The sequence below is a fragment of the Nerophis lumbriciformis genome, linkage group LG03 (genome assembly GCF_033978685.3).
Source record: "Nerophis lumbriciformis linkage group LG03, RoL_Nlum_v2.1, whole genome shotgun sequence".
Classification (NCBI taxonomy): Eukaryota; Metazoa; Chordata; class Actinopteri; order Syngnathiformes; family Syngnathidae; genus Nerophis; species Nerophis lumbriciformis.
The window spans coordinates 3,835,001-3,862,152 of NC_084550.2; the positions used below are offsets into that span (position 1 = coordinate 3,835,001).

Below are 27,152 nucleotides of genomic sequence, written 5' to 3' on the forward strand. Positions count from 1 at the left end.
GAAGTACAGAGCAGTTGCGTCTCCCAGTCATACTTGCCGACCCTCCCCCATTTTCCCGGGAGACTCCCGAATTTCAGTGCCCCTCCCGAAAATCTCCCGGGGCAACCATTTTCCCGAATATCTCCCGATTTCCACCCAGACAACAATATTGTGGGCGTGCCTTAAAGGCACTGCCTTTGCGTGCCGGCCCAATCACATAATATCCTAAAAATGAGCGATCATAAATCTTCACTATGACGTCACTTTCGTCACTTGATTGACATTCACGGCACCCGAGGGTCTTCTGAGATGACGCTGGCTGCTGCCAGCTCATTAAAATGACCGACTGGAAGGCGAGAAACACTTTATTTCAACAGACTCTGGCGCCGTACCTGTCGTCAAAACTCCAAAGACCGACTGCACAGTTGCGCTAACAAAATAAGAGTCTCAGAAAGCTGGCGTGCACAAGCTAGCAAGCGACTTTTGAAGTTTGCCGCCAATGTATTTCTTGTAAAGTGTATACAAAGGAGTACGGAAGCTGGACAAATAAGATGCCAAAAAAACCAACCACTTTCATGTGGTATTGGACAGAAAGGAGGACTTTTTTTCTCCTCCATTCGAAAATGCGGACGTTATCATCACCACTGTCTGATTCCAATCAATGCAAGTCATCACAATCAGGTAATACACCAACTTATATTCTTGTCTTCAAGAAAGAAAGGAATCTATATGTGTTAAACATGCTTGTATTATCTTTAAACACCTTTAACTTATTAGCATTAACTATGTGTTAAACATGCTTGTATTATCATTAAACACCTTTAACTTGTTAACAATATTAACTATATGTGTTAAACATGCTTGTATTATCATTAAACACCTATAACTTGTTAACAATATTAACTATATGTATTAAAAAAAGTTAAAGTTAAAGTACCAATGATTGTCACACACACACTAGGTGTGGCGAGATTATTCTCTGCATTTGACCCATCACCCTTGATCACCCCCTGGGAGGTGAGGGGAGCAGTGGGCAGCAGCGGTGGCCGCGCCCGGGAATCATTTTTGGTGATTTAACCCCCAATTCCAACCCTTGATGCTGAGTGCCAAGCAGGGAGGTAATGGGTCCCATTTTTATAGTCTTTGGTATGACTCGGCCGGGATTTGAACTCACAACCTACCGATCTCAGGGCGGACACTCTAACCACTAGGCCACTGAGTAGGCATTCTTGTATCATTAAACACCTTTAATTTATTAATATTAACTGTGTTAAACATGCTTGTATTATCATTAAACACCTTTAACTTGTTAACAATATTAACTATATGTGTTAAACATGCTTGCATTATCTTTAAACACCTTTAATTTTTTAACAATATTAACTATATGTGTTAAACATGCTTGTATTATCTTTAAACACCTTTAAGTTGTTAACAATATTAACTATATGTATTAAACATTCTTGTATCATTAAACACCTTTAATTTATTAATATTAACTGTGTTAAACATGCTTGTATTATCATTAAACACCTTTAATTTGTTAACAATATTAACTATATGTGTTAAACATGCTTGTATTATCATTAAACACCTTTAACTTGTTAACAATATTACTATATGTGTTAACATGCTTGTATTATCTTTAAACACCTTTAACTTGTTAACAATATTAACTATATGTATTAAACATTCTTGTATCATTAAACACCTTTAATTTATTAATATTAACTGTGTTAAACATGCTTGTATTATCATTAAACACCTTTAACTTGTTAACAATATTAACTATATGTGTTAAACATGCTTGAATTATCTTTAAACACCTTTAGCTTGTTAACAATATTAACTATATGTATTAAACATTCTTGTATCATTAAACACCTTTAATTTATTAATATTAACTGTGTTAAACATGCTTGTATTATCTTTAAACACCTTTAACAATATTAACTATATGTATTAAACATGCTTGTATTATCATTAAACACCTTTAACTTGTTAACAATATTAACTATGTGTTAAACATGCTTGCATTATCTTTAAACACCTTTAACAATATTAACTATATGTATTAAACATGCTTGTATTATCATTAAACACCTTTAACAATATTAACTATATGTATTAAACATGCTTGTATTATCATTAAACACCTTTAACTTGTTAACAATATTAACTATGTGTTAAACATGCTTGCATTATCTTTAAACACCTTTAACAATATTAACTATATGTATTAAACATGCTTGCATTATCATTAAACACCTTTAACTTGTTAACAAAAACATATATTTCATAAATAAGTAAATATAAATGATATATATGAATGAGGTAGATCCCCACGACTTGATCAATTGAAAAGTAGCTCGGCTGCAGAAAAAGTGTGAGCACCCCTGTCCTATACTGTACATATATTATGTAAATATTACGTATATATGTTATATTTGATATTGCTTTTAGTCTATTTTATACCTGCATTGTCCTTCCATCATTGTAACTGAGCTACTGTGTGGAACAATTCCCCTTAAAGTTTGTCTAAGTCTAAGTCTGTTATGTCGTACCTTCATTTCCTAAAAGCGCAAAATAAAAGTTAACCTTTTTGGTCTTTTCCTTCCCCTCCACAGGGAGCCATCCTGACCACCATGCTGGTCTCTCGGAATTTCTCCGGTAAGTCTCTTTTAAGTGGTCATGCTCGCCTCCTCCCACAGAGCAAAGTCACACACGGCCTGCATGTGCTCGTCACATAAGAAAGGACTCGCATCATTCATGGGTCATGTCAGCATTTTTGGAGGAGTTGTCAATCATCGCTCGCTTCCTGTCATGTTATTGATCGGACATGCTGGCCCCTCACAAACAGTCTTTAGCAACTTTTCCTGCACAAACACGTACACAACACCCGTTTAATGTGTTTCCATGTGATATGTGTGTTATGTGTTCAAAGGCCAGCATATAGAAGTCCATGTCAAAAAAAGTTTACTGTGTAAAGTGTTTGTTTCACTCTCAACTACCGTATTGTCCGCACCATAAGGCGCCCTGGGTTATAAGCCGCGCCTTCAATGAACGGCATATTTCAAAACTTTGTCCACCTATAAGCCGCCCCGTGTTATAAGCCGCATCTAACTGCGCTAAAGGAATGTCAAAAAACCAGTCAGATAGGTCAGTCAAACTTTAATAATATATTAAAAACCAGCGTGATGTGGGCGCGCATGGAGTCGTATATCAACATGGACGGAGCTGCGTGAAAAAAGCCACCCGGCCTCTTCGCGTAAACTTCCCTTAACCACTCGCTCATCTTTTCTTCATCCATCCATCCCTTCGAGTTAGCTTTTATGATGACGCCGGCTGGAAAGGTCTCTTTTGGCAAGGTCTTCCTTTTGAATATCACCATGGGTGGAAGTTTCTGGCCATTAGCATGGCAAGCTAGAACCACAGTGAAGGATGACTTCTCATTCCCTGTGGTGCGAATATTCACCGTACGTGCTCCCGTTGTATCCACAGTGCGGTTCACAGGAATATCAAAAGTCAGTGGAACCTCGTCCATGTTGATAATGTTCTCTGGCCGGATCTTTTTTTCAGCTATCTTGTTTTTACAATATGCACGGAAAGTAGCCAGCTTTTCTTGAAAGTCTTTAGGCAGTTGCTGTGAAATAGTAGTCCGTGTGCGGATGGAGAGATTGCGTCTTTTCATGAACCGGAAACCTGTCGCTTAGTAGGAGCCATTTTGTGGTCTTTACAGATGTAAACACACAAAGGAAATGAAACGTAATATCCGCGCGCTTCTTCTTCTTCTACGGGGGCGGGTGGTTGCTTACAGTAGAAGAAGGAGCGCTTCCTCTTCTATGGGGGCGGGTGCTTACCTTGGCGGTTGCTTGCGTAGAAGAAGAAGCACTTCCTCTTCTACGGGGAAAAAAGATGGCGGCTGTTTACCGTAGTTGCGAGACCGAAACTTTATGAAAATGAATCTTAATATTAATCCATATATAAAGCGCACCGGGTTATAAGCCGCACTGTCAGCTTTTGAGTAAATTTGTGGTTTTTAGGTGCGGCTAATAGTGCGGAAAATACGGTAGTTTGCTGTGTAAAATATTTGATTCACTCTCAACTAGTTTACTGTGTAAAGTGTTTGATTCACTCTCAACTAGTTTACTGTGTAAAGTGTTTGATTCATTCTCAACTAGTTTACTGTGTAAAGTGTTTGATTCACTCTCAACTAGTTTAGTGTGTAAAGTGTTTGATTCACTCTCAACTAGTTTACTGTGTAAAGTGTTTGATTCATTCTCAACTAGTTTAGTGTGTAAAGTGTTTGATTCACTCTCAACTAGTTTACTGTGTAAAGTGTTTGATTCACTCTCAACTAGTGTAGTGTGTAAAGTGTTTGATTCACTCTCAACTAGTTTACTGTGTAAAGTGTTTGATTCACTCTCAACTAGTTTACTGGGTAAAGTAATTGATTCACTCTCAACTAGTTTACTGTGTAAAGTGTTTGATTCACTCTCAACTAGTTTACTGTGTAAAAAGTTTGATTCACTCTCAACTAGTTTACTGTGTAAAGTCTTTGATTCACTCTCAACTAGTTTACTGTGTAAAGTGTTTGATTCACTCTCAACTAGTTTACTGTGTAAAGTGTTTGATTCACTCTCAACTAGTTTAGTGTGTAAAGTGTTTGATTCACTCTCAACTAGTTTACTGTGTAAAGTGTTTGATTCACTCTGAACTAGTTTAGTGTGTAAAGTGTTTGATTCACTTTCAACTAGTTTAGTGTGTAAAGTGTTTGATTCACTCTCAACTAGTTTAGTGTGTAAAGTGTTTGATTCACTCTCAACTAGTTTAGTGTGTAAAGTGTTTGATTCACTCTCAACTAGTTTACTGGCTAAAGTGTTTGATTCACTCTCAACTAGTTTACTGTGTAACGTGTTTGATTCACTCTCAACTAGTTTACTGTCTAACGTGTTTGATTCACTCTCAACTAGTTTACTGGCTAAAGTGTTTGATTCACTCTCAACTAGTTTACTGTGTAACGTGTTTGATTCACTCTCAACTAGTTTACTGGCTAAAGTGTTTGATTCACGAGGCACCAAGCAGTGTGGGCGGGAAGCGTTTCCACAGACGCGGAAGGAGATTTTCACAACAAAGTTCTAAAGCTTAGTGATGTATAGAATAGATTAGAAAGTACTTTATTGATCCCTGGGGGAAATTCAGCAAATATCAGATTGTAGGTGGGTTTATTTTGTTCATATTTCACTGTTTTGTTGCGTTTCACTTGATTGTAAAATGTGTCGATGGAAAGGGGGGGTGTTCATATTTTGTCAATATTCAGTGTTTTATCCTTCATAGAAAAATTTAGAATTCCATTACGTTTTTTAAGGCGGTCTGTCATAACGTTTTTAGCATTCAATCAAGACTTTATTGTGAGGTTTTGTATTAGTGTTCCTAAAATTAGATACAGTGTTTCCCACAGGACAGGCATCTATTTGTGGTGGTGTGGTCGGGGGGCGGGGGGTGACGGCGGCAGCGGCGATGACCAAGAAGAACGCGGAGTTGGAATATAAGTACAACACTTTATGTACATATTTAGCTCATTAAAATTACCGACAGGAAGGCGAGAAACACTTTATTTCAACAGACTCTGGCGCCGTACCTGTCGTCAAAACTCCAAAGACCGACTGCACAGTTGCGCTAACAAAATAAGAGTCTCAGAAAGCTGGCGTGCACAAGCTAGCAAACTACGGAGTTTGCCGACAATGTATTTCTTGTAAAGTGTATACAGAGGAGTACGGAAGCTGGACAAATAAGATGCCAAAAACCAACCACTTTCATGTGGTATTGGACAGAAAGGAAGACTTTTTTTCTCCTCCATTCGAAAATGCGGACGTTATCAGCACCACTGTCTGATTCCTATCAATGCAAGTCATCACAATCAGGTAATACACCAACTTATATTCTTGTCTTCATGAAAGAAAGGAATCTATATGTGTTCAACATGCTTGTATTATTTTTAAACACCTTTAACTTGTTAACAATATTAACTATATGTGTTAAACATGCTTGTATTATCTTTAAACACCTTTAACTTGTTAACAATATTAACTATATGTGTTAAACATGCTTGTATTGTCATTAAACACCTTTAACTTGTTAACAATATTAACTATATGTATTAAACATACTTGTATTATCATTAAACACCTTTAATTTATTAACAATATTAACTATATGTGTTAAACATGCTTGCATTATCATTAAACACCTTTAACTTGTTAACAAAAACATATATTTCATAAATAAGTAAATATAAATGATATATATGAATGAGGTAGATCCCCACGACTTGATCAATTGAAAAGTAGCTCGCCTGCAGAAAAAGTGTGAGCACCCCTGAGTTACACTCATCTAAACAGGTCAGCCACATGTTTAAAGCCTGACCACAGTTGAAATGTTGAAATGAAGGGCCTTTAATGGCCAAAACATTAACCTGGACAACATTTTAACAGCTGGTTGGCTCAGATTTTATTCTTTTCATTGCATTCACATGCTGCAGTGGACAGTGGACAATTTAGCTTCATTATTAATGCAGTATCTGAAGCACCGTCTCCACGTGTGTTTATTGACAACAGGGTTATAACCTGGACACGTTAGCTCGTCGGTACGGTAACACGTGACGTGACAACAGCGGCGGTGTAAATGAAGCAGCGTCAGGCTGCTCACCGTGAGTGAAACGCTCGGTGAAATCGCGGATTAACGTTAAATATATGATGCAGCTAGAACTTATCTACCTACAACCTATATTGCCCTCGTATTTTGATCCGGTCGGTCCGTTCTTTTACTCCGCCGTCTTCTTCTTCTTCTTCTTCTTCTTCTGGCCCACCAGGTGAATTAAGTGCTATTGGCGGAGTTACAATGCATAGTAGGCTACCGCCACCTACTGCACCGGAGTTGTAACTACAAGGTACATTCACAGACAGAGTCCCATTGCTTTTATGAGCGGTCGAGCGAGTCAAAAGCCGAAATATCCATTTGTGGCGGACGTAATTTTTTCGTGGCGGGCCGCCACAAATAAATGAATGTGTGGGAAACACTGAGATACACCGGCCCCAGACACATTTTTTTCTCTAAATGTGGCCCCCGAGTCAAAATAATTGCCCAGGCCTGATGTACATGATAACTCCATCTCTGTTGGGACTATAACAACGCACAGTTTAGCTTTCACTATTGTGGTCAGAAAAGTGAGACTGACAAATACCAATAAATGGGCCAGTTTTGCAAGATGAAGCGACGCTCGAAAGGTTGTGTATTCTGCCTTTGTGCCCTTGTGCCTTTGTGTCTTTTTGTGTCTCGATGCTGCTGCTGCTGCTATGTCACACTGTCACACACACACACACACGGACGGCGACTCTCAATCCCCCCCCCCCCCCTGTTTCTCAGGAAGTGTCTCTCCCTTTATGATTGTAAGGTAATCAGGTGAACGAGTCAGAAAGAGAGAAAAAGAAGTTCTTTTATTTCATGGTATATGAGTCATACATTATACAAAACTGAATCACGGCGCTGACGTTGTTTGCTTCCGGGCGTTACACAAAGCGTACCTAATACATTGTCTGGTGTATCCTCACTTGGCCAAGCGGTATATTGCTTTGTGAGTTCATAAAATAATGTTGGCATATTTTGTGTGTTTTTAAGCCATACTCTGGATCATTTTGTGTGTAGACAGTAGAGATGCGCGGTTTGCGGACACAACCGCGGATTATCCGCGGGTCGGGCGGTTGAAATAAAAAAGAAAAATAGATTTTATCTGCGGGTCGGGTCGGGCGGTTGAAATAAAAAAAAATTAGATTTTAAATAGATTCAGGCGGGTGGCAGTTAAACCAATTGGGAAATATATATACATAGGTAAATGTTGTTACCCACATACGAAAAACGAGCAGGCACCTGCTGCATATGCCACGACAGAAGAAGAAAAAAAAAAGAGATGGACACTTTTACGGAGCGGAGAAGGGACGCCTCGCCGGGGTCCGGGACCGAGGCCCCTTCCCCCGAGAGGGCCCCACCGGGAGCCGTAGCTGAGGTGATCCGCGAGAAGGGCCCGACGCACGTCCAGGGTCACCACCGCGCCCACCGCACCGACACCCCGCCTTCGCCGCGGCCGGCGTCATGTGGCCAGGGGCTCGTAACAGGGGTCACTCCGCGCGCTCCGCCCGCGCAGCTTACCTGCCCGCCACCCCCGTTGCCGGGGGCGCGTAACAGGGGTCACTCCGCGCGCAGTGCGCTCACGAAAGGAGTGGGGCTCACCCTGGTGAGCCGAGTGGGCCACTTTTGGTAAGCAGAACTGGCGCTGCGGGATGAACCGAACGCTGGGTTAAGGCGCCCGATGCCGACGCTCATCAGACCCCAGAAAAGGTGTTGGTTGATATAGACAGCAGGACGGTGGCCATGGAAGTCGGAACCCGCTTAGTAGTGTGTAACAACCCACCTGACGAATCAACTAGCCCTGAAAATGGATGGCGATGGAGCGTCGGGCCCATACCCGGCCGTCGCCGGCAGCGAGAGCTAGGCCGCGACGAGTAGGATGGCCGCCGCGGTGCGCGCTGAAGCCTCGGGCGCGAGCCCGGGTGGAGCCGCCGCGGGTGCGAGGGACATCGCACCTCCACGCGCTTGGAGGTGCGCTCAGCGCGGCTCCCAGATGATTGCGCACTGGTGTGCGTCTGGGCCGTGACAGCGTGGCACGCATTGAATGTCTCTGCTGCATTGGATCAGTCTCCTTTCTTTAACAGGCAAAAGCTTTATAACCTCACTAATGCCTTGCATCGTCTATATTAGATATATAACAACGGGCGGGTGGCGGGCGGGTGCGGTTTTGATTAAATGTTAGTTCGGGTGGATGGCGGATGGTTGACCACTTTTGTGATGCGGTTGCGGATGAAATAATTGCCTATCCGCGCATCTCTAGTAGACAGGATTTTTTTTTTTTTTGACAGGGAGAGTACAATTAAACATTGCTACCCATTAGTAACCAATGTCAAAGTAGGATAGGATAGGACTTTATTGTCATTGCACAAGTACAACGAAACTATGTTTTAAAGTACGTAAGACTTCGAACCACAGGCTAATTAGCATCCCTCGTCCCTGGTTAGGCTTTTAAAGAAAAATTGAGAAAAAAGGATTAAGTACAAAATAAAAATACATCAAAAGTAGGGATGTCCGATAATGGCTTTTTGCCGATATCCGATATTATCCAACTTTTTAATTACCGATACCGATATCAACCGATATGGGCAGTCGTGGAATTAACACACTATTATGCCTAATTTGGACAACCAGGTATGGTGAAGATAAGGTCCTTTTAAAAAAAAATAAAAAAATAAGATAAATTAATTAAAAACATTTTTTCTTGAATAAAAAAGAAAGTAAAACCATATAAAAACAGTTCCATAGAAACTAGTAATGAATGTGTCATGACTGGGTCTTGGGTGTGTGCTTTTCCGGGATGCAACGGAAAGTTGGCTCGGGCGAGACGGGAATGAAGGTACATGATTTATGTATTATTATCAAAAAAAAAAGGAATAAATGAAAGCGCGCACAGTGGCGGAGAATAAACTATGAAACCAAAAGACTAGCAAAAAAGTACAAATGAAAAGCACGCACAGTGGCGGAGAACAAACTCTGAAAAACAAAAAGACTATAAACATGGAACAAAAACTTACTTGGCTTGGACAAAAATAGTTGCATGAAGAATGGACATGGGAAGAAGTGCCAGGCATGGACAGAGCATAAATGTGGTGGTCGTCAGCACGGCAAACTGAAAAGAATGAACTTAAATACTATGGACATGATTAACGAAAACAGGTGCGTGACTCAAAACGTGAAACGGGTGCGTGACGTGACAGGTGAAAACTAATGGGTTGCTATGGTGACAAACAAGAGTGCACAATGAGTCCAAACGTGGAACAGGTGAAACTAATGGGTAATCATGCAAACAAGACAAGGGAGTGAAAAGCCAGAAACTAAACAAAACATGACTTAAAACAAAACATGATTACACAGACATGACAGAATGAAAATGAGTAAAATGAAGTGTTAAAGGTTAGTACTATTAGTGGACCAGCAGCGTGGACAATCATGTGTGCTTACGGACTGTATCCCTTGCAGACTGTATTGATATATATTGATATATAATGTAGGAACCGCAATATTAATAACAGAAAGAAACAACCCTTTTGTGTGAATGAGTGTAAATGGGGGGGGGGGTTTGGGTTGGTGCACTAATTAGGGCCCGCATGGCCCATTGCATAAGGACTCCCAAAGGGAGTCCTTATGCAATGGGACATAAGGACCTATTGAATTTGTAAGGTTTTATTCTTTATTCTTTATTCTTCCGCCGCCACATTAAACTGTAATTTGACCCACTTAACATGCTTCAAAACTCATCATATTTGACCCACACATCAGGACCTGCGAAAATTACCTTTTTTTAAAAAAACCGAACCCCAAAACTCAAAATTGCGCTCTAGCGCCCCCTAGGAAAAAAAACAACTAGACTGCCTATATCTCCCACTAGGAAGATCGGAGAGACATGAAACAAAAACCTGTATGTAGGTCTGACTTAGACCTAGTTTTCATAATTGTATATCATCGGGCAGAAATCAACAGGAAGTTGGCAATTCCCCCTTCAAGACAAAAAAGTACTAAAAACAGTCACTTTTGCCTCTTTGAGCTGTAATTTGACCCCCTTAACATGCTTCAAAACTCACCGAACTGAACACACACATCAGGACTGGCAAAAATTGCGATCTAATAAAAAAACCTAACCCCAAATCTCAAAATTGTGCTCTAGCGCAATTTTTTAATGAAACGCACAAAAAACTGCTCCTCGGATGAAAAAACTGACAAAACTGCCTGTAACTCCCACTGGGAAGGTCTGAGAGACATGAAACTCTATGTAGGTCTCACTTAGACCTACATTTCATAAATTGACAACAAAAATCAACAGGAAGTTTGCTATTCCCCCTTCAAAACACATTTTTTGTAAAAACCGGTCACCTTCCTTCAAAAACTATCTCCTCTGAGCGTGTTTGTTGTTTCGGCTTCAAACTAACACAGGAGAGAGATTAAACCCTTGTGTATAAAATAACAGAACAGCGTTTTAATACCTGCTCCGGTTTTGATTTTATGACCCTTCAAAGACCCGCTGCGCTGCTGTTTTTTTAAGATGGCTGCTTAAAAGCAGGAAGCACCAACGTGCCCACACAATGCAGACAAGGTAGGTACACTAGACAAAAGTCTTGGGACACTTCAGACTAAAAGTAGACAAAAGTATTGGGACACTTAGGACTAGCACTGGACAAAAGTATTGGGACATTTAGGACTAGCACCTGCCAAATACGCGGGCCCGACCAATGCTGCTTGCAGCTTTAATTGTAAGTGTATCTTGTGTTTTTTATGTTGATTTAATTTTAAAAAAAACAAAAAAAACGATACCGATAATTTCCATTTTACATTTTAACGCATTTATCGGTCGATAATATATTATCGGACATCTCTAATTAAAAGTAATTGGCCCCATTTGTCCAGTTCTAGTGCTCACAATTGGGATTTTCCTTAAGCCACTTTTTCAGTTTTGTGGTGAAAAGATAGTTACTATCCAAACAATTTTTTGTGCGTGTGTGTGCCATAAGTCAATCTAGTACTTAACTAATGAATTGAGTATATTAACAGAACAACATTAAATTAATTTAAAATACATTGTTACAAAATGGCCTATGCTACGGTTCAGTACATTTAATTTGAATTGTAACGCCGTGTTACTGCTACTTTGTTGACTTTTTTCTTTTGGTTTATCTAAAAGAAGTGGTAAATCGCGTAAATCAAACGACTAAATTCAATTTCTATTAGTGTTTATTGATTGTAGCTGAGATAGGCTCCAGCGACCCCAAAGGGAATAAGCGGTAGAAAATGGATGGATGATAGTTCACTAACAAAATAATTAAGAAAATTAGTTTTATTTAATATTATTTTTTGGCTAGCAATTATTTGTCCACCTTACAATTACTTTTATAGGAGGCTTGCATATTACGTCACATCTGTTTTTCTTCTTCGTGGGTTAATAGCGTAGCTTTAAAACAAGTGAAAGTGAGTTTAGAGTTTTGAGCAAAAAAATACCATATTGCTGTTCTGTTTTTGGGTGTTCCAATCGTTCAAATAGAGAGCCAGGGAAGAACTTTCACAGAGTCCCGAAAGAAGTGGCTCATAAAGGTAATAGTGTGTGTCGAAGGAAATGGCGCTTAAAATCACTTCTATCGTCTTGTGGAATACAATCGGACTTGTGTCTGCAGCGATTACTTTGTAAAATGTTTGTTCGAACACTTGATTTGTTTGACAAACTTTCTGTGATTCAATATTACCACTCGCACCACAGCTAACGCTACCCATGCCGCTACCTCTCTGTAGTGTAATGCCCGCAGCTAAAAGCAACTTTGTGAGAACGTATACTCAAATATCACCATATACCGTCTTTTTCGGACTATAAGTAGATGGTAAATAGGTACGACTTATACTCAGGAGCGACTTATGTGTGAAATGATGAACACATTAGCGTAAAATATCAAATAATATTAAAGCTGCAAGCAGCATTGGTCGGGCCCGCATATTTGGCAGGTGCTAGTCCTAAATGTCCCAATACTTTTGTCCAGTGATAGTCATAAGTGTCCCAATACTTTTGTCTACTTTTAGTCTGAAGTGTCCCAAGACTTTTGTCTAGTGTACCTACCTAGTCTGCATTGTGTGGGCACGTTGGTGCTTCCTGCTTTTAAGCAGCCATCTTAAAAAAACAGCAGCGCAGCAGCATCAGCGCAGCGGGTCTTTGAAGGGTCATAAAATCAAAACCGGAGCAGTTAGAAAAAAAGCGCTTCTGTCATTGTAATCACAATGGTCCAATCTCTCTCCTGTGTTAGTTTGAAGGCGAAACGACAAACGCGCTCAGAGGAGATCGTTTTTGAAGGAAGGTGACCGGTTTTTACAAAAAAATTTGTTTTGAAGGGGGAATAGCAAACTTCCTGTTGATTTTTGCTGGGGGTTGTCAATTTATGAAATGTAGGTCTAAGTGAGACCTACATAGAGGTTTTCATGTCTGTCTGACCTTCCCAGTGGGAGTTACAGGCAGTTATGTCATTTTTTTCTTCCGAGGAGCAGTTTTTTCTGCGTTTTATTCAAAAATTGCGGTAGAGCGCAATTTTTAGATTTGGGGTTAGGTTTTTTCATTAGATCACAATTTTAGCCAGTCCTGATGTGTGTGTTCAGTTTGGTGAGTTTTGAAGCATGTTAAGGGGGTCAAATTACAGCTCAAAGAGGCAAAAGTTACTGTTTTTAGTACTTTTTTGTCTTGAAGGGGGAATTGCCAACTTCCTGTTGATTTTTGTACAATTATGAAAGGTAGGTGTAAGTCAGACCTACATAGAGGTTTTTGTTTCATGTCTCTCCGACCTTCCTAGTGGGAGTTACAGGCATTCTAGTTTTTGTTTTCCCTAGGGGGCGCTAGAGCGCAATTTTGAGTTTTGCTGTTCGGTTTTTTTTATCAAAAGGCAATTTTCGCAGGTCCTGACGTGTGCGTCAAATATGGTGAATTTTGAAGCATGTTAAGTGGGTCAAATTGCAGCTCAAAGAGGCGGCCAGTATCCATCCATCCATTTTCTACCGCTTATTCCCTTTGGGGTTGCGGGGGGCGCTGGAGCCTATCTCAGCTACAATCGGGCGGAAGGCGGGGTACACCCCGGACAAGTCGCCACCTCATCGCAGGGCCAACACAGATAGACAGACAACATTCACACTCACATTCACACACTAGGGCCAATTTAGTGTAATAATAATAATAAAACCTTACAAATTCAATAGGTCCTTATGTCCCATTGTATAAGGACTCCCTTTGGGAGTCCTTATACAATGGGCCATGCGGGCCCTAATTATTTATCTCATTCACGTAAGAGACTAGACCAGGGGTCGGCAACCCGCGGCTCTAGAGCCGCATGCGGCTCTTTAGCGCCGCCCTATTGGCTCTCCGGAGCTTTTTCAAAAATAAATGAAAAATGGAAAAAGATGAGGGGAAAAAAATATATTTTTTGTTTTAATATGGTTTCTGTAGGAGGACAAACGTGACACAAACCTCCCTAATTGTTACAAAGCACACTGTTTATATTAAACATGCTTCACTGACTCAAGTATTTGGCGAGCGCCGTTTTGTCCTACTAATTTTGGCGGTCCTTGAACTCACCGTAGTTTGTTTACATGTATAACTTTCTCCGACTTTCTAGGACGTGTTTTATGCCACTTCTTTTTCTGTCTCATTTTGTCCACCAAACTTTTAACGTTGTGCATGAATGCACAAAGGTGAGTTATGTTGATGTTATTGACTTGTGTGGAGTGCTAATCAGACATATTTGGTCACTGCATGACTGCAAGCTAATCGATGCTAACATGCTATTTAGGCTAGCTATATGTACATACTGCATCATTATACCTCATTTGTAGTTATATTTGAGCTCATTTAGTTTCCTTTAAGTCATCTCAATTCAATTTATATCTCATGACACACTATCCGTATGTAATATGGCTTTTAATTTGTTGCGGCTCCAGACAGATTTGTTTTTGTATTTTTGGTCCAATATGGCTCTTTCAACATTTTGGGTTGCCGACCCCTGGTCTAGACGTATAAGATTTCATGGGATTTAGCGATTAGGAGTGACAGATTGTTTGGTAAACGTATAGCATGTTCTATATGTTATAGTTATTTGAATGACTCTTACCATAATATGTTACGTTAACATACCAGTTGGTTATTTATGCCTCATATAACGTACACTTATTCAGCCTGTTGTTCACTATTCTTTATTTATTAGGGCCCGCATGGCCCATTGTATAAGGACTCCCAAAGGGAGTCCTTATGCAATGGGACATAAGGACCTATTGAATTTGTAAGGTTTTTTATTCTTTATTCTTTATTCTTCCGCCGCCACTTTAAACTGTAATTTGACCCACTTAACATGCTTCAAAACTCACCATATTTGACCCACACATCAGGACCTGCGAAAATGGCCTTTTAAAAAAAAAAAAAAACGAACCACAAAACTTAAAATTGCACTCTAGCGCCCCCTACGAAGAAAAAAAAACTAGACTGCCTGTAACTCCCACTAGGAAGGTCGGAGAGACATGAAACAAAAACCTCTATGTAGGTCTGACTTAGACCTAGATTTCATAATAGTATATTCTCGGGCAAAAATCAACAGGAAGTTGGCAATTCCCCTTTCAAGACAAAAAAGTACTAAAAACAGTCACTTTTGCCTCTTTGAGCTGTAATTTGACCCCCTTAACATGCTTCAAAACTCACCGAACTGAACACATACATCAGGACTGGCAAAAATTGTGATCTAATAAAAAAACCTAACCCCAAATCTCAAAATTGTGCTCTAGCGCAATTTTTTAATGAAACGCAGAAAAAACTGCTCCTCGGATGAAAAAACTGACAAACCTGCCTGTAACTCTCCCTGGGAAGGTCGGAGAGACATGAAACAAAAACCTCTATGTAGGTCTCACTTAGACCTACATTTCATAAATTGACAACCCCCAGCAAAAATCAACAGGAAGTTTGCTATTCCCCCTTCAAAACAATTTTTTTGTAAAAACCGGTCACCTTCCTTCAAAAACTATCTCTGAGCGCGTTTGTCGTTTCGGCTTCAAACTAACACAGGAGAGAGATTAAACCCTTGTGTATAAAATAACAGAACAGCGTTTTAATACCTGCTCCGGTTTTGATTTTATGACCCTTCAAAGACCCGCTGCGCTGATGCTGCTGCGCTGCTGTTTTTTTAAGATGGCTGCTTAAAAGCAGGAAGCACCAACGTGCCCACACAATGCAGACAAGGTAGGTACACTAGACAAAAGTCTTGGGACACTTCAGACTAAAAGTAGACAAAAGTATTGGGACACTTAGGACTAGCACCTGCCAAATACGCGGGCCCGACCAATGCTGCTTGCAGCTTTAATTTTAAATTGCCTTTCAAATGTCTATTCTTGCTGTTGGCTTTTATCAAATACATTTCCCCCAAAAAATGCGACTTATACTCCAGTGCGACTTATATATGTTTTTTCCCTTCTTTATTATGCATTTTCGGCCGGTGCGACTTATACTCCGGAGCGACTTATACTCCGAAAAATACGGTAATTAAAAATGGCTTTTTAATTGAAATCACGCAGACAAACCGTCTGCGCTGTAAAGGAAGATAAATCAAACTTCCTGTGTGGCTTGGAAAAAGCACATCGTTATCATCAAGGTTTAATTACTCTTTACCAGTCATGCCATCAAATATTGATGCTAGCCTCAAAGAAAACACCAGCTTGAACGGGGGCACCAGTGGAGACTAAGAGGGGGGGAAATGCGATGACGACCATAGAACCTGGAATGGCGTAGGAAGAAAAATGCGACATTTTCACTGCAAAAAGTCAGTGTTCAAAAACAAGAAAAAAAACAACAAAAATGAGGGGTATTTTATTTGAACTAAGCAAAATTATCTGCCAAGAGAACAAGAAAATTCGGCTTGTCAAGACTTTCCAAAACAAGTAAAATTAGCTAACCTCAATGAACCCAAAAATACCTTAAAATAAGTATATTCTCACTAATAACAAGTGCACTTTTATAAAAAAAAAAAAAAAAGAGACCTTTTTGCTCAATATGTTGAAAAATATTCTTAAATGAAGTAAATGCTAGTGCCATTATCTTGACATAATGATATTTTTATGAATGAATTTTTAAATCAGGTGATAAAAATAATATGAACAATTATAGGCCAATTTAAATTTTACCAACATTTTCAAAAAAAGTGGTCTATAACCGACTGAATGGCTTTCTGGAAAAACTAAATATCCTTGTCCCCTCCCAATATGGTTTTCGTAAAAAAAAGCACCACCTGTACGGCTATACTCGACCTCTTGGTTATTTATGCCTCATATAACGTACACTTATTCAGCCTGTTGTTCACTATTCTTCATTTATTTTAAATTGCATTTGTTGCGTTTTGGACCAGTTGTTCCTCCCAGGGAATTCAAGTCACAATTCGCTCCCAAGTTCTTTCCGACACTTAAAGCTGAGTTGAAAAACCACCAGAGACAGAATAGGTATTTTGTTGTATATTCTCAAAGCTTTGCCAATATACATTTTGATTGAGACCAGTCTAACCCTCGAACATTCTATTGCGCCCCCCCAAAAATGGTCTGTCTTCCCGATCCCACCACCCTCTCTCTCTCGTCCCATCTCTGTAGCCAAAACAAAATGCTAGTCCAAACACATTCCAAATAACTCAAGGTTTACACACATAGTACAGGTAAAAGCCAGTAAATTAGAATATTTTGAAAAACTTGATTTATTTCAGTAATTGCATTCAAAAGGTGTAACTTGTACATTATATTTATTCATTGCACACAGACTGATGCATTCAAATGTTTATTTCATTTAATTTTGATGATTTGAAGTGGCAACAAATGAAAATCCAAAATTCCGTGTGTCACAAAATTAGAATATTACTTAAGGCTAATACAAAAAAGGGATTTTTAGAAATGTTGGCCAACTGAAAAGTATGAAAATGAAAAATATGAGCATGTACAATACTCAATACTTGGTTGGAGCTCCTTTTGCCTCAATTACTGCGTTAATGCGGCGTGGCATGGAGTCGATGAGTTTCTGGCACTGCTCAGGTGTTATGAGAGCCCAGGTTGCTCTGATAGTGGCCTTCAACTCTTCTGCGTTTTTGGGTCTGGCATTCTGCATCTTCCTTTTCACAATACCCCACAGATTTTCTATGGGGCTAAGGTCAGGGGAGTTGGCGGGCCAATTTAGAACAGAAATACCATGGTCCGTAAACCTGGCACGGGTAGATTTTGCGCTGTGTGCAGGCGCCAAGTCCTGTTGGAACTTGAAATCTCCATCTCCATAGAGCAGGTCAGCAGCAGGAAGCATGAAGTGCTCTAAAACTTGCTGGTAGATGGCTGCGTTGACCCTGGATCTCAGGAAACAGAGTGGACCGACACCAGCAGATGACATGGCACCCCAAACCATCACCCAACCATGCAAATTTTGCATTTCCTTTGGAAATCGAGGTCCCAGAGTCTGGAGGAAGACAGGAGAGGCACAGGATCCACATTGCCTGAAGTCTAGGGTAAAGTTTCCACCATCAGTGATGGTTTGGGGTGCCATGTCATCTGCTGGTGTCGGTCCACTCTGTTTCCTGAGATCCAGGGTCAACGCAGCCGTCTACCAGCAAGTTTTAGAGCACTTCATGCTTCCTGCTGCTGACCTGCTCTATGGAGATGGAGATTTCAAGTTCCAACAGGACTTGGCGCCTGCACACAGCGCAAAATCTACCCGTGCCTGGTTTACGGACCATGGTATTTCTGTTCTAAATTGGCCCGCCAACTCCCCTGACCTTAGCCCCATAGAAAATCTGTGGGGTATTGTGAAAAGGAAGATGCAGAATGCCAGACCCAAAAACGCAGAAGAGTTGAAGGCCACTATCAGAGCAACCTGGGCTCTCATAACACCTGAGCAGTGCCAGAAACTCATCGACTCCATGCCACGCCGCATTAACGCAGTAATTGAGGCAAAAGGAGCTCCAACCAAGTATTGAGTATTGTACATGCTCATATTTTTCATTTTCATACTTTTCAGTTGGCCAACATTTCTAAAAATCCCTTTTTTGTATTAGCCTTAAGTAATATTCTAATTTTGTGGCACACGGAATTTTGGATTTTCATTTGTTGCCACTTCAAATCATCAAAATTAAATGAAATAAACATTTGAATGCATCAGTCTGTGTGCAATGAATAAATATAATGTACAAGTTACACCTTTTGAATGCAATTACTGAAATAAATCAAGTTTTTCAAAATATTCTAATTTACTGGCTTTTACCTGTATATTCCATATATCGCCCAGTCCTAATTTAGATGTTTTATTTGTTTATTTAATTAATATTTTCAATTTATATTCTCAAATTTATATTTATGCTTAAATTGTTTTAAATGTTTTTTTTTATTAGATATTCATTTATCGTACTTAAATAAAAAGATAAGGTCAATGAGACGAGAGCTCTCTTTCTCTCTTGCTGACTTTGTCCTCTGATGACCCCTGAGTTTGATGGACGTCTTCTGCGTTTCACTCCAAACCCTCCCCATCCTCTCTGTCTGTGCCTCCACACTCTCTTTATCCTGCGGTCTTTTTACACTTCCTGTCACTCCGTCTTTCTTCCGCCACGCCCCTCCCTCCCTCCGTCCGTCCGTCCACGCCATGTAATCCTCTCTCTCTCTCTCCCATGTGTGCTCGGCCAACAGTGGGCAGCAGGCAGACCACCGCTCCAGCCTCTGCCACTGCGGCCGCTGGCACCACCGCAGGGTTGGTGGAACAAGGTGATATCGCAGCTGGACTCTGGGGCATGATGCCTCTCTCTCTCTCTCTCGCATCCCTCTTTTCTATCTTCTCTTTTACTCATCTTCTTCCCTCCTCAGAGCATGATGGCTTTATGCTTCCCAACCTCATCGGCCTTACTAGAGCTGGCTTTCTGTCTCGCTGTCGGCTGGGCAACTCATTGTACATTTTTAATGTACGTTCACGGTTAAGAAGGGGTTAAAAACAAAACAAATCAATCAATCAATCAATGTTTATTTATATAGCCCTAAATCACAAGTGTCTCAAAGGGCTGCACAAGCCACAACGACATCCTCGGTACAAAGCCCACATAAGGGCAAGGAAAAACTCACCCCAGTGGGACATCGATGTGAATGACTATGAGAAACCTGGGAGAGGACCGCATATGTGGGTAACCCCCCCCCCTCTAGGGGAGACCGAAAGCAATGGATGTCGAGTGGGTCTGACATAATAGTGTGAGAGTCCAGTCCATAGTGGATCTAACATAATAGTGTGAGAGTCCAGTCCATAGTGGATCTAACATAATAGTGTGAGAGTCCAGTCCATAGTAGAGCTAACATAATAGTGTGAGAGTCCAGTCCATAGTGGATCTAACATAATAGTGAGAGTCCAGTCCATAGTGGATCTAACATAATAGTGAGAGTCCAGTCCATAGTGGATCCAACATAATAGTAAGAGTCCAGTCCATAGTGGATCTAACATAATAGTGTGAGAGTCCAGTCCATAGTGGATCTAACATAATAGTGTGAGAGTCCAGTCCATAGTGGATCTAACATAATAGTGTGAGAGTCCAGTCCATAGTGGATCTAACATAATAGTGTGAGAGTCCAGTCCATAGTGGATCTAACATAATAGTGTGAGAGTCCAGTCCATAGTGGATCTAACATAATAGTGAGAGTCCAGTCCATAGTGGATCTAACATAATAGTGCAAGAGTCCAGTCCATAGTGGATCTAACATAATAGTGAGAGTCCAGTCCATAGTAGAGCTAACATAATAGTGTGAGAGTCCAGTCCATAGTGGATCTAACATAATAGTGAAAGTCCAGTCCATAGTGGATCTAACATAATAGTGAGAGTCCAGTCCATAGTGGATCTAACATAATAGTGTGAGAGTCCAGTCCATAGTGGATCTAACATAGTAGTGAGAGTCCAGTCCATAGTGGATCTAACATAATAGTGTGACAGTCCAGTCCATAGTGGATCTAACATAATAGTGAGAGTCCAGTCCATAGTGGATCTAACATAATAGTGCGAGAGTCCAGTCCATAGTGGATCTAACATATTAGTGCGAGAGTCCAGTCCATAGTGGATCTAACATAATAGTGAGAGTCCAGTCCATAGTGGATCTAACATAATAGTGAGAGTCCAGTCCATAGTGGATCTAACATAATAGTGTGAGAGTCCAGTCCATAGTGGATCTAACATAATAGTGTGAGAGTCCAGTCCATAGTGGATCTAACATAATAGTGTGAGAGTCCAGTCCATAGTGGATCTAACATAATAGTGAGAGTCCAGTCCATAGTGGATCTAACATAATAGTGTGAGAGTCCAGTCCATAGTGGATCTAACATAATAGTGAGAGTCCAGTCCATAGTGGCTCTAACATAATAGTGTGAGAGTCCAGTCCATAGTGGATCTAACATAATAGTGTGAGAGTCCAGTCCATAGTGGATCTAACATAATAGTGAGAGTCCAGTCCATAGTGGATCTAACATAATAGTGAGAGAGTCCAGTCCATAGTGGATCTAACATAATAGTGAAAGTCCAGTCCATAGTGGATCTAACATAATAGTGAGAGTCCAGTCCATAGTGGATCTAACATAATAGTGTGAGAGTCCAGTCCATAGTGGATCTAACATAATAGTGAGAGTCCAGTCCATAGTGGATCTAACATAATAGTGTGAGAGTCCAGTCCATAGTGGATCTAACATAATAGTGAGAGTCCAGTCCATAGTGGATCTAACATAATAGTGTGACAGTCCAGTCCATAGTGGATCTAACATAATAGTGAGAGTCCAGTCCATAGTGGGTCTAACATAATAGTGCGAGAGTCCAGTCCATAGTGGATCTAACATAATAGTGCGAGAGTCCAGTCCATAGTGGATCTAACATAATAGTGAGAGTCCAGTCCATAGTGGATCTAACATAATAGTGAGAGTCCAGTCCATAGTGGATCTAACATAATAGTAAGAGTCCAGTCCATAGTGGATCTAACATAATAGTGAGAGTCCAGTCCATAGTGGATCTAACATAATAGTGTGAGAGTCCAGTCCATAGTGGATCCAACATAATAGTAAGAGTCCAGTCCATAGTGGATCTAACATAATAGTGAGAGTCCAGTCCATAGTGGATCCAACATAATAGTGAGAGTCCAGTCCATAGTGGGGCCAGCAGGAAACCATCCCGAGCGGAGACGGGTCAGCAGCGCAGAGATGTTCCCAGCCGATGCACAGGCGAGCGGTCCACCCCGTGTCCCGACTCTGGACAGCCAGCACTTCATCCATGGCCACCGGACCTGTGCCCCCCCCCCCCCCCCCCCCCCACAAGGAATAGGGGAGCAGAGGAGAAAATAAAATAAACGGCAGATCAACTGGTCTAACAGGGGGGCTATTTAAAGGCTAGAGTATACAAATGAGTTTGAAGATGGGACTTAAATGCTTCTACTGAGGTAGCATCTCTAATTGTTACCGGGAGGGCATTCCATAGTACTGGAGCCCCAATAGAAAACGCTCTATAGCCCGCAGACTTTTTTTGGGCTCTGGGAATCACTAATAAGCCGGAGTTCTTTGAACGCAGATTTCTTGCCGGGACATATGGTACAATGCAATCGACAAGATAGGACGGAGCTAGACCGTGTAGTATTTTATACGTAAGTAGTAAAACCTTAAAGTCACATCTTAAGTGCACAGGAAGCCAGTGCAGGTGAGCCAGTATAGGTATATATATATGTATATATGTATATAAAGGTATATACAGTATAGGCGTAATATGATCAAACTTTCTTGTTCTTGTCAAAAGTCTAGCAGCCGCATTTTGTACCAATTGTAGTCTTTTAATGCTAGACATAGGGAGACCCCAAAATAATACGTTACAGTAGTCGAGACGAGACGTAACGGACGCATGAATAATGATCTCAGCGTCGCTAGTGGATAAAATAGAACGAATTTTAGCGATATTATGGAGATGAAAGAAGGCCGTTTTAGTAACACTCTTAATGTGTGATTCAAAGGAGAGAGTTGGGTGGAAGATAATACCCAGATTCTTTACTGATTCGCCTTGTGTAATTGTTTGGTTGTCAAATGTTAAGGTGGTATTATTAAATAAACAAACAGCAGCATTGGTGAGGGAGGGGCAGAGACAGAGAGAGAGAGAGAGTTATGATAAACGCGCATGCGTCGCCAGGCTCTGCTTTTTATCCATAGATTTATCACATTTCATTTTTAATTATCTATAGCAGGGGTGTCAAAAGTGTGCCCCGGAGGCCATTTGCGGCCCACAGCTAATGTTTTAAAGGCCCACGGGCACATTCTAAAAATACTATTCAAATAAACAAAAACATAACAAAAGTGAAATAAAAAAGGTTAAATGTCATTTAGAAAAAGTTGCAATGTTGACTAATAAAACAAAGCTGGGTTTTTTTTCTTTCAAACTGTCATTGCTCAAAACATAATATTGAATCAAAATCAATGTTATTATGAATTATTGACCTATCCAAGGTTCCCATTACTTCATCCATCCATCCATCCATCTTCTTCCGCTTATCCGAGGTCGGGTCGCGGGGGCAGCAGCCTAAGCAGGGAAGCCCAGACTTCCCTCTCCCCAGCCACTTGGTCCAGCTCTTCCCGGGGGATCCCGAGGCGTTCCCAGGCCAGCCGGGAGACATAGTCTTCCCAACGTGTCCTGGGTCTTCCCCGTGGCCTCCTACCGGTCGGACATGCCCTAAACACCTCCCCAGGGAGGCGTTCGGGTGGCATCCTGACCAGATGCCCGAACCACCTCATCTGGCTCCTCTCCATGTGGAGGAGCAGCGGCTTTACTTTGAGCTCCCCCCGAATGACAGAGCTTCTCACCCTATCTCTAAGGGAGAGCCCCGCCACCCGGCGGAGGAAACTCATTTGGGCCGCTTGTACCCGTGATCTTGTCCTTTCGGTCATAACCCAAAGCTCATGATCATAGGTGAGGATGGGAACGTAGATCGACCGGTAAATTGAGAGCTTTGCCTTCCGGCTCAGCTCCTTCTTCACCACAACGGATCGATACAGCGTCCGCATTACTGAAGACGCCGCACCGATCCGCCTGTCGATCTCACCATCCACTCGTGAACAAGACTCCGAGGTACTTGAACTGCTCCCCTTGGGGCAGGGTGTCCTCCCCAACCCGGAGATGGCACTCCACCCTTTTCCGGGCGAGAACCATGGACTCGGGAGGTGCTGATTCTCATCCCAGTCGCTTCACACTCGGCTGCGAACCGATCCAGCGAGAGCTGAAGATCCTGGCCAGATGAAGCCATCAGGACCACATCATGTTTAAAAAGCCGAGACCTAATCCTGCAGCCACCAAACCAGATCCCCTCAACGCCTTGACTGCGCCTAGAAATTCTGTCCATAAAAGTTCAGAACAGAATGGGTGACAAAGGGCAGCCTTGGCGGAGTCCAACCCTCACTGGAAACGTGTCCGACTTACTGCCGGCAATGCGGACCAAGCTCTGGCACTGATCATACAGGGAGCGAACCGCCACAATCAGACAGTCCGATACCCCATACTCTCTGAGCACTCCCCACAGGACTTCCCGAGGGACACGGTCGAATGCCTTCTCCAAGTCCACAAAGCACATGTAGACTGGTTGGGCAAACTCCCATGCACCCTCAAGGACCCTGCCCAGAGTATAGAGCTGATCCACAGTTCCACGACCAGGACGAAAACCACACTGTTCCTCCTGGATCCGAGGTTCTACTATCCGGCGTAGCCTCCTCGGTTCCCATTACTTCACATCAAATATTACACTAAGAAAAATATTTTTGGTGGAAGATTTTGCAAATTTGGTAAATAAATAACCCAGAAATGTATATTTTGTTGTTTTCTTACTGTACCGAAAATGAACCGAACCGTGACCTCTAAACCGAGGTACGTACTGTTGCGTTTTGGACCAGTTGTTCTTCCCAGGGAATTCAAGTCACAATTCGCTCCCAAGCTCTTTACGACACTTAAAGCTGAGTTGAAAAACCACCAGAGACAGAATAGGTATTTTGTTGTATATTCTCAAAGCTTTGCCAATATACATTGATTGAGACCAGTCTAATAACCCTAGAACATTCTATTGCGCCTCCCAAAAATGGTCTGTCCTCCCAACGCCAAAAACCCCTCTTTCCTCCCCCCTCCCTAGCCATAATACAAGCACAACGTCTCCCTAGCCATAATACATTCCAAAGAACTCAAGGTTAACACACACAGTTTACTTGCTGACAGAGCATCAAGAGAAGAAATGGAAAACACGAGCTGTGTTCAAATATGACTAAGAAATGAAAGAAGTACAACTTAAATTCGGATATATGTAAATATCTGCCTCTGACAGTACTGAACCGAAATTTTTGTGTACCGTTACACTCCTAATCTCCAAAATCATTAAAAATGCCAATTTGTTGGGTCATCGCATCATTATTTTTCTTACATAGACTACTGGCGTGGCACGGTTTGCAATAGTGTTTTGATATTATAAATGGAAAAACAACTTCCTCAAACCTATGCTCGGTTACCAGTTAGTTAGAATTAGCTGTGAAATCCCAAATTCCACCTTACCACCAAGCGGTACAGTCCAGTATGGTTCGAATCGCTAAATCACAATCTGGGTTTTGTGTAGAGATGTCCGATAATATCGGACTGCCGATATTATCGGCCCGATAAATGCTTTAAAAATGTGATATCGGAAAGTATCGGTTTCAAAAAGTAAAATGTATGACTTCAAATCAAATCAAATCAACTTTATTTATAAAGCACATTTAAAATTGACCACAGGGGTAGCCAAAGTGCTGTACAATGGGCAGGTTAAAAGATAAAACGAGTACCGAGCAAACACAACACAACACAAACAGAACACGATAAAAAATAAATAAATAAAATAGAATAAATAAAAACATAAAAACAGGTTCACAGCAGGTGTATTATGGGGCGCCATTGCAGGATGGATATCACTCAGTGTTAAAAGCCATAGAATGTTTTTAAGATAGATTTAAAAACAGGAAGAGAGGAGGCTTGTCTAACACTCAGGGGTAGGTCGTTCCAGAGCTTGGGAGCAGCAGCGGCGAAAGCTCTGTCACCTCTAAGCTTCAGCCTTGTGTCAGGGACCGTCAACAGCAGCTGATCAGCCGATCTTAAGGATCGGGTGTGTCACGTTCAAACGCTGAGGACATCTATTAAACAAGACAAAAGGCAAGGAATCAAACAGAGACAGAATTCAATTTGGACTCAATATTGAGGAGAGACATGGCCACTGCACTCTCTGTACAGTCCTGCACCACGCTCTGACGAAGAAGGTTTTCGTCTCCTCATTTATTCAGATGTTCAATGTTCACGCACCAACCCATGTCACAGCAGGAATGGGAAGTATGTAAAACAGTCATTGTTTTCGGTCTCATTGAAGTCCAAGAAGAGGATTTCTCGGGCTTGGGCTCTTCCTGGATCCAGCTGGGGCAGGTGTTGGAGGACAATGGATAACCCCTCCCGTCTCCTGACCACAGCGACTTCAAGAGGGCAGCGGGTCGTAAATAGCGTTGACCTCGGTTACCAAATAGTTGGAAGAGAGTTTGTGAAATACTTCAAAGAGAGTTCGTTTAACACTTCAAAGAGAGTTCCTCTGGAAGTTGAGCAGATCCTGCCATCTGTCCGTGTTGAAATCACAGTGGAGTTTCACGAGCCTTCTTCCTCTTGTTAGGCCTCGAAAGACAGCATTCATAATACAACGTTTCTTTTGTGATAACTTACAAACAATTATTCCAACAGGGTGGGGCAGTAAGGCTGAAGGAGGTCGGAGAGATAGGTTGGCGCGAGGTTGTTTAGACATTTAAAAACAAATAAAAGGAGTTTACAATTGATTCGATAACGATTCTTAAAAGGCCGCTGTGTACACGGACGTAGGGAGAAGTACAATAAACCTTAAAGGCACTGCCTTTGCGTGCCGGCCCAGTCACATAATATCTACGGCTTTTCACACACATAAGTGAATGCAAGGCATACTTGGTCAACAGCCATACAGGTCGCATTGAGGGTGGTCGTATAAACAACTTTAACACTGTTACAAATATGCGCCACACTGTGAAACAAGAATGACAAACACATTTGGGGAGAACATCCGCGCCGCAACACAACAGAACAAATACCCAGAACCCCTTGCAGCACTAACTCTTCCGGGACACTACAATATACACCCTCCGCTCAGGGTTACAATACAATTTTATTTTCTGTGTCAGCAGGCTGTCTTTTTCTGTCCGTGTTCGTCACGCTCGCGCTCTTGCTCCAGCTCCAAACACCTCTCTCCTCCCGGTTTGCTGCTTATACAGAGTGACAGGTGATTAGATAACAAGGCCCAGGTGGGCCCATCTACGCACCTGTCGCTGACTTCGAGGCCGGTCCTGGCACACCCCGCTTCGCTGCAGGCCCGCAGGCCACGCCCCCCCTCCACATTTCTGTAATTCTGTCACAGTTTTGGTATTTCAAACACTG

General features: G+C 41.5%; 1 protein-coding gene across 19 annotated transcripts in view; it reads left to right on the forward strand.

Moving 5' to 3' along the window:
* The window catches only part of camk2b1 (calcium/calmodulin-dependent protein kinase (CaM kinase) II beta 1), a 222,250-nt gene that overhangs the window by 93,467 nt on the left and 101,631 nt on the right, over positions 1-27,152 (forward strand). For 13 of the 19 annotated variants that reach the window (XM_061932096.2, XM_061932147.2, XM_061932162.2 and 10 more), the window contains exon 12: positions 2,607-2,649. In XM_061932096.2, coding sequence (XP_061788080.1) covers positions 2,607-2,649 — 43 coding nt within the window. Of the gene's footprint in view, positions 1-2,606; positions 2,650-19,341; positions 19,417-27,152 lie in introns of all 19 variants that reach the window. The other 6 variants (XM_061932069.2, XM_061932087.2, XM_061932079.2 and 3 more) reach the window with 1 other exon arrangement.